Source organism: Parasteatoda tepidariorum, chromosome 7 (genome assembly GCF_982258835.1).
Source record: "Parasteatoda tepidariorum strain Cologne lab strain chromosome 7, Ptep-v5.0, whole genome shotgun sequence".
Classification (NCBI taxonomy): Eukaryota; Metazoa; Arthropoda; class Arachnida; order Araneae; family Theridiidae; genus Parasteatoda; species Parasteatoda tepidariorum.
Window position 1 is genome coordinate 84,828,696 of NC_141761.1, and position 14,467 is coordinate 84,843,162.

Below are 14,467 nucleotides of genomic sequence, written 5' to 3' on the forward strand. Positions count from 1 at the left end.
TACCTTTTAAGCAAGCCATTTCATAAAATAGGACGTAAATTTGATAAAATATTAATTTTTTCATATAACTTTTAAATGTAAAGTTTGAATAAGTTGTTTTAGTTATGTTTGGTTCGAGCAGGAAATTTATCACTAAAAATAAAAATTTCAAAGAGTATGTTTTCTTCACTTAATCTGAAATATAAATGCAGGAGTTCAATTTAGATACTTTTAAAAATTAAGAACTAATTTCGAAATCTTTATAAAGTCTCAGAGTGGTTTAATGCAAAATTATGTGGTTACTACGGGAGAAAACTGATTTTAGGAGTTCTCAAATTTTGAAATTTTATCCTAACAAATCTAAAGTCAGGTGTGCTTTTTAAAATTTAGAGCTTGTTTTTTAAAACTTATAAGAATCAAACTGGTTGCAGCATATCTACCACTACAAAATTACAACTAGAATTCACTAGTATATAAGACAGGTTAACTCGACTCTATGTCGGGGTACCTTTTCATAGATGAAGGTTGACATTGTCGAGTACTCCTCGCCCCACAATGGTGACCTTCGGACGTGACGTGAACACGCCTACGTTGGCAGTAACGCCCACTTCGATGGACGGTCCACATTGAACAGTTGACTCGCTACTTGTGATTGCGACATTATCCACCTTCTTGCACTGTTGCTACTCAGTCTCGTCTCGATGACACACAACGTCAACCTGCATACACCCGACTGCGACTGCTTCGGGCAACACAGAAGCGACTACGACCGTGATCTTAATACAGCTCTCATGACTAATGGTCAAAACCCGGTGACCTTAACCCAGCTCTCCCGGTCTGCAACTAGTGGTATCGTATCCGTTCATCGAATTCTGCCACAGATATAATTCTGGAGGGGGAGTACTGTAGCGTATCTACCACTACAAAATTACAACTACAATTCACTAGTAATACAATAAGACATGTTAACTCGACTCAATGTCGGGGTACCCTTTCCTAGATGAAGGTTGACATTGTCGATTACTCCTCGCCTCACATGGTTTAACCTGGCTTTGAAATACGAAGATACTGACTGCGTAAGAAACCAATTTTTTTTTATTGTTTTAACATTCAGCGAAACGGCAGTATTGTCTTCAAATTGTATGTCTTAAAAACTTATTTAAAATCGGGTATTTTAAAAAAAAAATTAAAACTGCCTCCGGAAATTTAAAAGCATGTATTTCTTTGTTCTTTTCAAACATGTAGATAACTCAAAAACATAATTTTCTTTATTATGGAATAGTTTGAATATAAATATCTCATGAATTTATCCCTCTATTAGATGGATTGACGAGTTATATGAGAACTGCTTCTGGGGTCATCAACTGGTAGATTGGATGATCGAAGAGCGTCTTGCTCAAGATGACGTGGAAGCTGAAGAGTTAGGTCAGAAGTTGCTCTTAGGAGGGGTGATCCAGCATGTCACGAATTCTTACAAGTTTTATGACGCTCCGTACCTTTACCAATTCTCCAGTACAATTAAAAAAATAGAAGATTGAGAATTCTTGCTGCATCGAAAAAAGGTAGGCAAGTAGTAAAAGCATCTGAGCTCCGAGTGCGAGAGAAAATATGTATTCTGCTCAACATATCTGATCAAAATATGCTTGTGGATACGGTGAAACGTATTATCTCTCTGCTAGATGTATCACACGAAAGAAATGTGATTTTCCGAGTGAAGTATTTAGCCTGATTTTTAATCTTTAAGAGTTTTGAAAGTGGCTTTTTATAATAGTAAAAAGTTATGCATATTTTAAAAAAAATGAACTACTGAGTTATTTGTGAGATTGTGATTGAGCAGTACAAAGCATTTTGCATACTTACTCTACCGGTATGATTACTCAAAGTATTTTTTAATCTTGTCCAATGATTTAGAAAACTGTGTGCTTCTTTGAGAAATATTTACTGAGGATAATGCCATTTTTTAAAAAAAAAACTATAATATGTCTTAGGATAAATGTCTTCTGAACTTATTTTTTTATACTACTACTTATTCTAGAAAACAAATTTTTGTATTTATTAATTTTGTATCTAATTTACCATGACTTGTATTCATATCATTTTGTTATTAAATGTTCTGCTTTTTAAATTAGGGTGAATTACCAATTTACTTGACCAAAAGCTTATTTATACAAATTTGGAGCACTCTTTATAAGAGCAAAGATATGTAACGAGATCTTAAGTCCGATAAGATTTATTCAATTTGGCTTTACATAGTTATAATCCTCAGAAACTGTATAAAAATATTCACAATATTTCATAAATTAACACAGACTATATAACATATTTGGGAAAAATATACTGAAAACTCGTGCTGAATAATTAATCAAATAGGAATTATTACATCACGTGCTATGGATAAATAGTTCAATTAAAGATGTTTCAATTAAAGACTATACACTCGTTTTATGGAACTACGCATCAGTAATTAACAGTTATTATACAAAATCTTTTAAAATTTTATATGTATCAGTATTTTAATTTATTTTAAACAGCATTAAACGTAAATTAACTACTCAAACCTTCATTTAATATATTTTATTAAAGTTTATTTAATCAGACTCGTTTTTATTTAATAAAAACTTTCAGCTTAATATATGCAATAATAAGCTATTTCAAAAACATTAAAATGTAATTTTTTTAGTACAATCGTATATATGATGAGAAAATTCACCATTAGCTTAAAAGCAATTTAAAGAAATTTAAACAAAATGGCAACAAAACAATTAACACAGTTACTTCCTATAGTAGAAATTTACACGAACAAGATATTTTCAAAAACTTATGTACAATTCACTGATACCGTTTTCTTAAAACTACAGTGAAATACTTGATTAAAACAAAAAAGGAACACTAGGTTTAAAACATATCTTTCTAAAATTCACAAGTCTCTTTTAAAAACAGTTTATTCCCCTCGGCGCGTTAAGGGAAAAATTTGGCATCACAAAGAGTAAGAGCTCGTTGATTGTCAGAAGATGTCTTCTTCAAAGTTCGTTTGTAGAGGCGCCAATCCATCATAACCACTCAACAACCATCAAATAACGCCAGAAGGAGAACCAAGTTTCTATCGATTCTCGAGCCAAGGGCCATGAGAATTTTGCAATAAGTATTCCACATTGAATAGAGAGATGTTTTTAAAAATTCTCAAAGTGGTGAATGAAATAAGGAAGTTTTCTATTCTTGTTGACTGTTTCGCATGACTTCGTAATGTTTTTAGTCATGGCGGAAGGACCACAGCTAAAGACTCCAACCTTGCTCACCTGAAATAAGGAGAAGAAATTAATATAGATTTTAAAATTATATCGAAATTTCTGTATTAGCATGTCGCAAATTAGACACATATTTTTTTTATTTATCTACAAATTGATTCACATCCTTGAAACGAATCACTTCATTTCTTTAACTAAGGTGGTTCTATGTGTCACACCATAATCTGTGAATTACATGCGCACTCGCTAAATTAAATTGATGTTACGAAGAAAATTTGCAGTTGAGGATTCAAAACACACATGTGAGCCGTGATAGTTCAGGGAATAGAACTTTCGCCTTCCAGTAAGATGCACCGAGTTCGAATCCCAGCGATGGCTAGTCGATGCAAAATGCGCATCACCGGCTTGCACCGACCACAGTTTTGAGGTAAAATATTATCAGTGGTAGACGGAACGTGGGTTAGACAGTGTGCCGTCAGGCTAACAGTCGGAGGTTTTTGTGGTTTTCCTCTCCATGTGAAGCAAATAAGGGTTAGTTCTATCAAAAAGTTCTCCACGAAGGCAAATTTCCTTCAATAATTGATCCGGGAGTTCCTTTGTCTTCTGGATTGGGTTCAAAATTACAAGGATACGAAGTTGAAGATGAGTAGACGTAAACCCAAAAAATAGGATTGGCTGTTCAACTACAGTTATGAATAAAACATCAACAACAGATGTATAACGACAACGGAAATATGAAATAGTAGTATGGAGGTTCTTCGCAGGTTAGCACCAATATTTAAGAACAACTGGTTTTAAATATGTTGGTGGCGGGCAGCATCAGTTGAATATAATAATAAATTAAAATTCATTTTCAGTAGTACAAAATTTCTAACAGCCTTCTTTGTTGGGATGGTTTGTCTTGCAAGATCCTTATGAAATGTGACCTAAAGACTTAATTGACAACAGTAGCAGTCTTGAATGGGACAAAGAAACAGGGTCTTGATTTGCCAAGCTGTCTGGACGATGTCCCAAAGTGATTGTATTTAAAATGTACTGCAGTTATTGATGGTTGACAGGAATTCGCTGATCAGAGACCAAATTTCGTACTACCGAAAATAAACTTTCCAGCTTCAGATCACTCTAAAATCATTAATCGGAATTCTTTCTTGGTATACTCTCCCCCAATGCCGCAAGACTTAAATGACTAGACTAGACTAGTATAAAGTGAATTAGAAAAATACCGAAGTTTCACTGTTACTCCCAAGCTATCTAAAGGTGTGTCAAACTTGTGGTCATGAAGCTAGAGATGAATATCCTAAAACATTAAGATCTAGATCAGTTAATCCTCATTTCTTCAAAGTATCAGACTTTAAATGCGTATTAGGTAAAAAAAAGTAACCTTATCAATGTAGTAAGTAAGTGTGGAGGACCTATGTGTCCAACCATCTTCACTGAGGGGGTAAGGGTTGTTCTGATCAGCAGCAGAGTGAACGAAGAAAGAATTACGAAAAATTGGTAAACTTGTGTCTTTTTATAAAACGTTGCTTAGGCGTAAAGGAATTAAATCATTGATCAGAAATTTCATTTATTTAGGTTATTCAAACTATTGAAGAAGCATAACAAACTGCAGCATGCTTATTTCAGAAATTGTTGACAACTTAAAGAAATTTAACAAGGTGTGATTTTTAATAGTTTTCATTACTTTTACTAGAGATGCGCTAATGCAAGATATTTGCCGATTTTAGAATTTTATTGTTTTATTTTTATTACAATAGGCAACTTTTCCGCCATAAAACGTTCAAAAATTTTCAAGATTCATTTTTTTACTCATTGTGAAATATACCTACCGTTTATTTAAAACGTAACAGTCAACATGGGAAAAAAAAGAAGAAATAAAAATGCATCGTTTGCTGCGTTATGCTTTTGAATCGAATTTACCCTTGCCAATTTTTTAAATTATTTATAAGGTAGTTCAACAGATGGCACTGCTAACTGAGATATAAGTAAAATCTTTTCACAATAGCAGATGTTAAGGATTTGGAGAATCTGAAGACAAAATTAAATATGCCGTGCAAATATTTCATTTGGAATAGTTACAACTAAGCAGGGCTGAAAGCCTATATATATCAAGACGGAAAAGAGTGAAAACTAGTATCAAAAAAATTTCAATTTTAAATTTTTTTTTTCGGGAATAATAAAAATCTATTACTACCAATTGTTTTTAACGGATACAATTTTTATAACGAATTGCTTCTTCGCCGAGAAAAAATTAATTACAGTGAATTGTTTGTTGTTGAGAATAGATTAATATTATCAAACATTAAAATAGTTCTCCTACCAGTATTTTCTCTTTTCCGTCTCGCTTTCAGGTCTGCAATTAAGTTGACCAGCTTCTTCAAAAAACTGATTGCAAAATTTCTAAATGGTTATTTGAAAACTCTCTGTTTAACTTGTCCAATATTATATTTTAAGAACAGAAATCACTTGAAGAGATTCTCTAACCTTAATATTTTTAAAGTGATAAGAGGTGAGTTTCCTAATGTTCTTTTATAAAATTTGCTGCCAGTTTAATAGTTTTCAGAGAGTCTTAAACATAATGAGAAACAGAAAGCATAGTTTTCCAGTAATTAGCACCACCTGATGATAATTATCGCAATATAAATTTAGATTTATTAACCAATTTAATAATATGGTTTCAAAACTACACGTAACTATTTAAAACCATCCTAAAACGATTCAACAGAACAAACAAGTGGAAAAAAATGAAAAAAGGAAACTTAATTAGTATAAAAACATCAAAAATGATGGTCGTTATACTAACGAGCAATGTAAAAGAACTCATGCTATTAAATGATGGTGCAAATCAAAACTCTCTCCAAAAACTAACGCAGTCTCTTAAAATTATAAATAGGGTTTGCTAAATGGCACAATCCTTAAAATATTAACAAACCCACACCCAGTTTCTTTTCGAATCAGTAAAGGGAATTTGATATTTACCTGTTCATGGTTAATAATTGAAATTATATATAAATGTTTAAACCACTTACGTATGCGTGTTGCTGTTGAACGAACTTTAGGAATGCTGTCATGTCTGGTCTTCCAAAATGATTAACGGCTTTCAAGCCAGTAAACATACTGCAATTTGATATCCTTTGAAAATGCGTTTCACATATATACTGAAAACAAAATTTTTTCGAAATTAGTCTATGTTTGTCTAATTGTTTTGAATTAGACTCAATGGGCTAAAAATGATGTAAGAAATAAAAATGAGTTGATAGAAAATTATATTTTACTGTTATTTTAAAAAATAGAACTTATTCAAACAAGAATTCTTGTGCGTTAACTTTTTTTTTATTAGTAATGAAGGATATTTATTTTCTTAGTTTATTTTCATGTAAAAAGATTTCTAGCTTCAAATACTTAAATAGAGTGAAAATAGGAAATATAATTGCATAACTCATTAAAAGAGTGAAAATACTAAAATCTATTTTAGTATTTTCTAATCTAGTTATAATAATCATTTATTTTAATCATGATTTCATTGTTAGAAATGAATCTTTGAAAAAATGAAGAGATTCGGACAATTTAGTTATGCCTCTATTATTAAATCTGTCATCTTCACATCAAAATATTCTTCAATATTGTTTCGAAACAAGTATCTTAGTTATCGGAGTTTTCACACGCTAATAGTATCGAAAAGCTTAATTGCCTACAGAGTGATTCATGGTAGTTTTTTTTTACCAAAAACACTTTCAAAAAAATCCACAAGACAGCATGAAAATGTGGCTTATTATCTATTTATTATCATTTTTTGATTGTCAGTTTATACTAAAAACTCAAGAATACCAACCTTTCATATTTCTGGAAAAAATCTCTGTAGAATATAACTAGCGTATTTTTATTTTAAATAATAAGGGCTAATGAATTTGGGGGGATGAATCATGGAATCTGTAAATCCTGTTTTCATATTATAAAAGAAATTAATTACAGAGGGGACAAATTTTTTGCTGCGTTTACATCACAAACACTTGATCTTGACTAATATATACTTTATACATATTATATTCAGGTCCGGTAATTTCAAATCTGGAATCAGTTTTGCGTCTGAAGCTACATATTTCTTCTTCAAATGACGTTTTAAATCTATTTTTTTGTTGAAATGTAAAAGTTTAAAAATGTTATATATAATAGAGTAATGTTACAATAAACTTTCAGGGAGTTCTGGCAATACATCGGAATTAAAATTGCTCAGAAACTCATACCCAGAAATGGCTCACAAATGGTCATAGTAAACGGCTAGGGGCGTTTCCTTATTTTAACCTACTCAGAAACACACGAAAAAACACTTCATAATAGGGAAATGCCCATAGTGGTGTACAACGACATTTCCGGGTTTCCGACATCAGGATTATAATTCCATTTCTATGGAATTATAATCCTGATGACGTGCTCTAACTCCCTTCGAAGTTTGTCGCAACATTTACGCAACCTCTTGTTATATAAAACGTTTTTAAATTTGCAAATTTCGACAAAAGATTGACAAAAAAATGCCATTAAAAAAACTGTAGTTTAGAGCGAGGAACCGCTTGCAGATTTTAAATCAGTGATACTAAACTATCAAAGATCTATTAAAAAAATCCCATGCAACAGAAAAAGAATTAATTTTTCAATGTAATTATTTTTTTTTTGTAGGTGGTTTGTCAAAACAATTACACGGAAACAAATTACACAATCAAATTGTAAAAAAATAATTTTGGAAAAATCACAATGGCAACTGGTAATAGAACACTTTGTCTGGATACTGAATATAGGATAATTACTTCAACGGTACTGCACTTTAATGGCCAAAATTTCTTTTTCTCGTATTTAAAATTTTACCATTTCTTGGCTACTTATGATATAATTTCAAAATCTAAAAAATGTGACTAAACTTACCAGCATGGTAGTTCGCAGATCGAACTTGTGAAAGAATTGAGTAATGAAGATATGAACTTCTAAGACGTTAGTGACATCCTTCCTCTCAACGTCCCTCAGAACATCTATGAACCACTCAAAGTGACGGTGTGATGGACAAATCCAAAGGAAATACACCTGTTAAAAACATTTGAATAATAAGATTATATGAAAGAGTGTAGGTATTCAGGGATTTGAATGTCATAATTATACTGTTGTTTTGAATGACACTTCCGGAAGTCAATCTTGTCAGCCATTTGCGTTTTGAGAATTAAGTCAGGGAGGTGTGCCTTTCGTCTGACAAGAGAGCACCACAAGGGTCAAAGTACATATTGGCTCAGAACTCCACTGATAGATGGTAGCACCACTCATTCGTGTGGCAGCTTTCTCAATTTAGACATAGATCTGAAGGGGAAGGAAATTTTCGCCAGATCTCTGTACTCGTGGTACTTAACCACCCATACATGTATTCAGTACTTTACCCATACCTGTACTCAGGTCAAATTACCCATGGTACTTAACGACCGCCCACAGGACTCTCTATTCCACAGATTTCACGAACACCTATATCGCATGAACTTGGTGGGTCTAAGCGGAGTCTGATTCTTTAACCACTGGACTATCACGGCCGATGATTTTGAGTAAGAAACTAGTAATAAACTGCAGGACACCATTTACATAAATTATGTATTAAAATATTCGCAAGAGGTCACACAATAAGTTATGTATCGAAAACAACTTATGTTTAAATCAGCAAAATACGCTATGAGAATCTTAAATTCATAGGAAGATAGGAAGCTCTATAGGACTCTAGTTAAAAATAAATACATAAAATTGGATTTAAAAAGAAGGATTTTATACTGCAATATTATACAATTTCCTTAATTAAAACAATCCAGCGAGATTATTAAATTAGTTCAGAGACTACGATTAATAATTGCTATTGTGTCAGATAAGGTCTTAGAGAATATATTATAAACTTCAATAATAAAGTAATTAACTTAACGGTAATCGTGTTAAGTTCTACGATTGTGTCGAACGGGCTACGCGATATCATCAGGTTAAATTTTGCATTCTTGTCAGATATAGGTATTCACTTTTTGCAATTGAAATTACCGTGATTACTTCGAATAAGATTTATGAAAATACTGATGATTCGAACTAAGAATCACGATTTTAAATAAGCTTTTGATCATGTCCTGTAAGACTTACGATGGCAAAAGCTTGAGATAATATTGAATAAATTTAGTGATTGTATCAATGAATAAGCTTGTGATCAGATTAAAATTTGTGATGGTACGATAAATAAGCTTATGATCAAATCGACGAAAATTGGCGATAGTATGGAATGAGCTTTTGACCATGTAAAATAAGGTATGTGGTGGCATCATTGAATTAAGTTTGTGATAATGTCGAATAAATCATAATTATTATTTTAAAAGAAGCCTCCAACCGCATGAGCTAGACTATGTAATTCTGAATAAGCAAGAGACTTTTGGTAGGGCTTGATGAATCAATTTCTTTATTAATAAATGCCATCATGCTAGTAATTTAAGAAATAATTTAAAACACTTGATTTACAAAAACTCTAAATTGTAGTTCCTGAGGAGTGGTGGCTCAGGGAATTGAGTTCTAGTCTACCAATAAGGTGAACCGGTTTCGAATCCAAGCGATGATGTAGATACGAATATCACCCCCGTCTTGCACCGACCATAGTGTGGAAGTAAAAATTTCACAGTGGTAGAAGAATCTTGGGATAGAATTCCCTTGTAGTCAGGCTAACTGTGGAAGGTTTTCGTAGTTTTCCTCTCCATGTAACGCAAATGCGATTTAATTCCACCAAATTTCTCCCTATACTTGATCCAGGAGTTCTCTTGTCTTCTAGATTAAGTTCAAAATTACAAGGTTATTAAGTTGAACATTGCTAGTCTTAATCCAAAAATCGAGTTGGCTGTTCAAAGACGGTTATAAAATAAAATTTAAAAAAAATTGTTCTCACTATGATTACTAGCAATCAACGAGCAATGTGAACATTTTCTGAATAATTACATTTTCTCCACCACGAAACCAATATAATTATCATTTAGCGGAGATTTGAATATATTTTGAAGTAGTTGTTTTAGTTACTATTTATCCCTTGAAAGGTATAAATAATAATAAAAACATAGATTAATTAATCTATATTTTCTACCCACCTTCTTACAAGCAACTCCAGAATATCTATTTGTAGAGGTGCCAAACACGAGGTCGTTGAGAATGGAAGCATATGGAGTAACACCTATACCACCCCCAACCATAACGGCAACTTCAAACTTGTACCAATCTTGATTACCTCCTCCGTACGGTCCTTCTAAGCGAATCTAAGAGAAAATTCATATTTTTAGCTATTTAAAGTTCGAATTATATAGTTTTTGAACACTTAGCGTTAATGCAATACAACAAGATAAAAAATATGCGTGGTGTATCATAATAATCACTTAATATACATATTTTAAAAAAAACCCTGGACAAAAATTCTTTAAAATAGTACGTACACAAAAAGGTCAGTGTGCCAGAAGGAATAAAAGCGCTTTAACTATCTTACGAATCACTACCGAGGAGGGCAGGACTGGAAACTCCAAAACCTGCTTGATTGCTGGATGAAATAGAATTTGAAAAAGCACTTATTAAAAACGTCTAAGTTTCCTCGGAAACAAAACTAGTTTTTGATGCCTTTCATTCCATCTACCTCACTAGTGATTTGACTGATTTCGACATCGTTTTTCTTTTTCCCCCCTCGCTTAATCATAGACCCTAATGGCAGTACAGAACCCCCTGTATATTCTAATTATAATTAAGCTAATGTTTTTTTAAAGGATACTCTTTGTTTCGAAAAATACTGTCTATTAATTTTAAGCTATGGATAGATTATTGAAGATATTATTTTCTAGTATTTATAGCAATTCATTTTACATAACTGAACAGCTAATATCGGGAAAACAATAGAGTATTTTCAGTCTAAAATTTAATATTAACCTCGGAAAAAATTATCAGTATTTATAAATTGTTTTATGAATTTTTTTTAAAATGTGAAATTGATGTAGTTTGAAGCGAAACTTAAAATTTATTCATAAGCTTTATTATAAACAAACAAAACTTAGTTTTATAAAAGTTTTAATTTTTTAAACGAACTCATAAATTATAGATTCACACTCTGTTATAGTAAGTTTATTGTAACAGCAGTTTTAATGAAAGAAATGTCAAAAAGCGCCATGCGTTAAGTCATCTGATTTTGGAATCTACTGTTAAAATACACTACACACTTATGATCCCATAATGATAAACGCTATGACGAGCAATACACAAAATAATTAACTTTTTAATTTAAAAGTTTTTTTTCCTGTGTCCTACATAAAAACATTTGCATTCGGAGGTAAAAAATGTATTATATCATAAATTTGTAAGTAGAAGTACAGCTCATTTGACAAATCATTGGATTCAGTTGCCGACCGGCCTGTGTAGGGGGTAGGGAACTGTCCTTGCATCAGAAAGGTCCTGGGTTCAAATTCCGGGCAAGGCAAGGATGTCTTTTCTCCTTTGTGTGTGAATGTGACCCGCCCTATAAACGGGTTGTGGTTGTGTGAATGGCGTGGCAGAAGTCGAATTCCTGGCCATAGATGGCGCCACTGAAAAACAGGAACAATCGCACCCCACTGCCAAAACAGGCATACGACAAAAAAAATTGGATTCAGTTGAAAACTATTTAAATGTTGCAATAATTGCATTATTATGAAAAAAAAACTATTGAAGTAAGTAATTGCATTATTACCAAAAAACTATTGATAATTAGATAATTAATTAACTTTAAAAGCAATTGGAAAATGCATTAAAAATTTCTCTTGTCATGACAGAATAAGGCACTTACTTTAGGAAGGGGACCATCACTGAGGTTATTGGGATCAAAGTAGTTGCGCAGCTTCCATGTCCAAGGACCCTGTGCCTTCACATGAACTGAAAGATAGTTCTCGTGTGGTGCTGAAGTTAGTGTCAATGAGTGGTACTCTGCGTTTCTGAAGGCGGTACAGCTCAGGCGGATCCACTGTCCCGACAAATATTTGAAGTTAGGTGGACGAGCGAACTTCACTTTTGTTACGTCTATCGAAATGAAGATAGCATAAGTTATAAAAATATGAGAAAAAGCATTTTTTTTATCAATAAGTAATTGAAAGCCACAAAGGAAGAATGAATTTATCATTATTATAGTCTTGTATTATTGCGCCCCAATTCATCTTTCAATTGACTTTATTCTCGACCGTGTTTCATGTTCTCGGGGGCAGTATTTGTAGAGATTATTTCAACTTCCGGTAGAAGAATATCTGCTGGTGTAAACTAAATGGCGTAAACCCGAATTTCAATAATTAGATAATTGCATTTCAATGTAGGATAATTCCCTAAAATACCTTTTTTTCTAATCTTCATCTGATATTTTAAAATATAAAGAACACATTTTTTCTCAAAAATACAACACAAAAATTAAATTTAGAACAACTAAGTATTCCGAGTAAATGTAAACGAATCCGGAACGTCAAAAAGAAGAGAAATGATCACGTCAGTGCTATGACGTCAGAAGAGGACCTCAAGACTTCAGGTAGGGTTTCTTTGTCTTTTTAGGATAGATTGTGAATATTACTATTGTTATGCACAATTCGGACATCTTTCCAATTGGGTACTTGCAACTCGAGAAGAAGTAAAGTGATTATGCCTAACCATGTGCTTGAAATCAGATTTGATTGGATATCTGTAAGCCACGTGACGCGTGTGTGTCGAACCTGATTGGCTTTGGAATCAGCAAATGCCATAATTTCTGTGATTTCGTTATTTGTAGGTATCCAAATGAAGAAAGCATGAACATTAGGAACATTTTCTTTCATGAACATTGAGCGGATATTTATCGAGTCTATGGCTAGGATAATGTAATAACAAATTAAACATTTAAATCTATACATGGGGCGAGGAAAACATGAAACAAATATCATTTGTTCTCAATCATAATTTATATTTTAAATATTTTTAAGCCTAGAAATCAGTAGAACATATTTAAAAATCTCACCTGAAGGTAAAAGCTCTGTATCTATAATTTCTAATTCCATGTATTTTGTTTGCAAACTAACAATTTTATCCAGTGTGAAAATAATAGCGGGTCCAATAAAAAACATCCAGAAACGAGGACTCTGGAAATAAGACAAATAAGCTTTAGCATATCTGATGCAAACTTATTAAATAAAACAGTTATTTAATATTACTTTTTTACGTGAAACTCCATAGTTTGTTATAAAATCCTTTTAAAAGTCCTTGATATCATTCAATTGAATGTCTACAATGTATACAATTTTTGTTTATTTTAAAACGTTAAATTGTTGCAGTTTTTAATCAGTTTTTTAATCAGGTAATTAACTTACTTGGTATTAAACATTAATTTTTTAAGTCGGGGACAATTCGATATAAGATTTGTTTCATTTAGAGTCTTCGCGTAAATATGAGAAATGTGTGCTAAAGTACATTCTCGTAAATGTGATAAAGTATAAAATTATTTTCATACATCAACACTATTTGAGTGCAATGTACACAATATTTATTAAACTAAAAAATGATTTGTATGAATCACGTAATGAATAAACGATTGAATCGCTACTCAGAAGTTAAAATTCCTAAAGACAGTAGATATAAAATGATGTTATTGTGGAGTATTTAATAATATTAAATTATCAATTTATCATTTCGCTTATATGTAAACAATACACTCTGATCTGATACAAATTTTCGTTATCCATTTTCCTTAATGCATCCCTTCCACAATCTATTTAATTTTTTGATAGCAATGAGAAACAATTTTTTGGTGCATTTTTACTTATACTTCATTTTGCCTCATTCGGGTGTTTGGATTTCAAATATGAAATTAGTTTTGCTCCTAAAGCTAATGCTTTTAAAATGACATTTTTATTCTATTTTTTTGTCTAAATGTGCAAGTTTAGAAACTTAATTTATTACAGGGGTTGCGTAATTGTTGCGAAAAATTTCTAAGTGAGTTAGGGTACATTATCAGGATGAAAATTGCATCGGAACCCATACCAGGAAATGTCGTCGCACGCGGCTAGAGGAGTTTCTCCTACTATGAGCTGTTCAGAAGAACATAAAAAATTAGTTCAGAATAGGAAAGCGCCCCTAGCGGCGCATGGCAACATTTCTGATAATGGGTTCCTATGCGATTTTAATCCTGATTCTAACTTTCCTAGAAGTCTGTCGCAACATTTTTGCGTAAGATTATGCGC

General features: G+C 32.2%; 2 protein-coding genes across 6 annotated transcripts in view; one reads left to right on the forward strand and one right to left on the reverse strand.

Annotated features, from left to right (window-relative positions):
• LOC107441690 (lysosomal cholesterol signaling protein) overlaps window positions 1-2,104 on the forward strand; it is a 65,199-nt gene extending 63,095 nt beyond the window's left edge. For all 3 annotated transcript variants that reach the window (XM_087168166.1, XM_087168165.1, XM_087168167.1), the window contains exon 17: window positions 1,301-2,104. In XM_087168166.1, coding sequence (XP_087024292.1) covers window positions 1,301-1,517 — 217 coding nt within the window. In that variant the 3' untranslated portion in view covers window positions 1,518-2,104. The remainder of the gene's footprint in view (window positions 1-1,300) is intronic.
• An 89-nt stretch (window positions 2,105-2,193) lies between these two features.
• Duox (dual oxidase) overlaps window positions 2,194-14,467 on the reverse strand; it is a 201,744-nt gene continuing 189,470 nt past the window's right edge. For all 3 annotated transcript variants that reach the window (XM_043045166.3, XM_043045167.3, XM_087168163.1), the window contains exons 26-31: window positions 13,249-13,369; window positions 12,064-12,293; window positions 10,355-10,519; window positions 8,142-8,297; window positions 6,254-6,382; window positions 2,194-3,275 (exon numbers count right to left, since the gene is read on the reverse strand). In XM_043045166.3, the coding sequence (XP_042901100.1) occupies window positions 3,150-3,275; window positions 6,254-6,382; window positions 8,142-8,297; window positions 10,355-10,519; window positions 12,064-12,293; window positions 13,249-13,369 (927 nt within the window). In that variant the 3' untranslated portion in view covers window positions 2,194-3,149. The remainder of the gene's footprint in view (window positions 3,276-6,253; window positions 6,383-8,141; window positions 8,298-10,354; window positions 10,520-12,063; window positions 12,294-13,248; window positions 13,370-14,467) is intronic.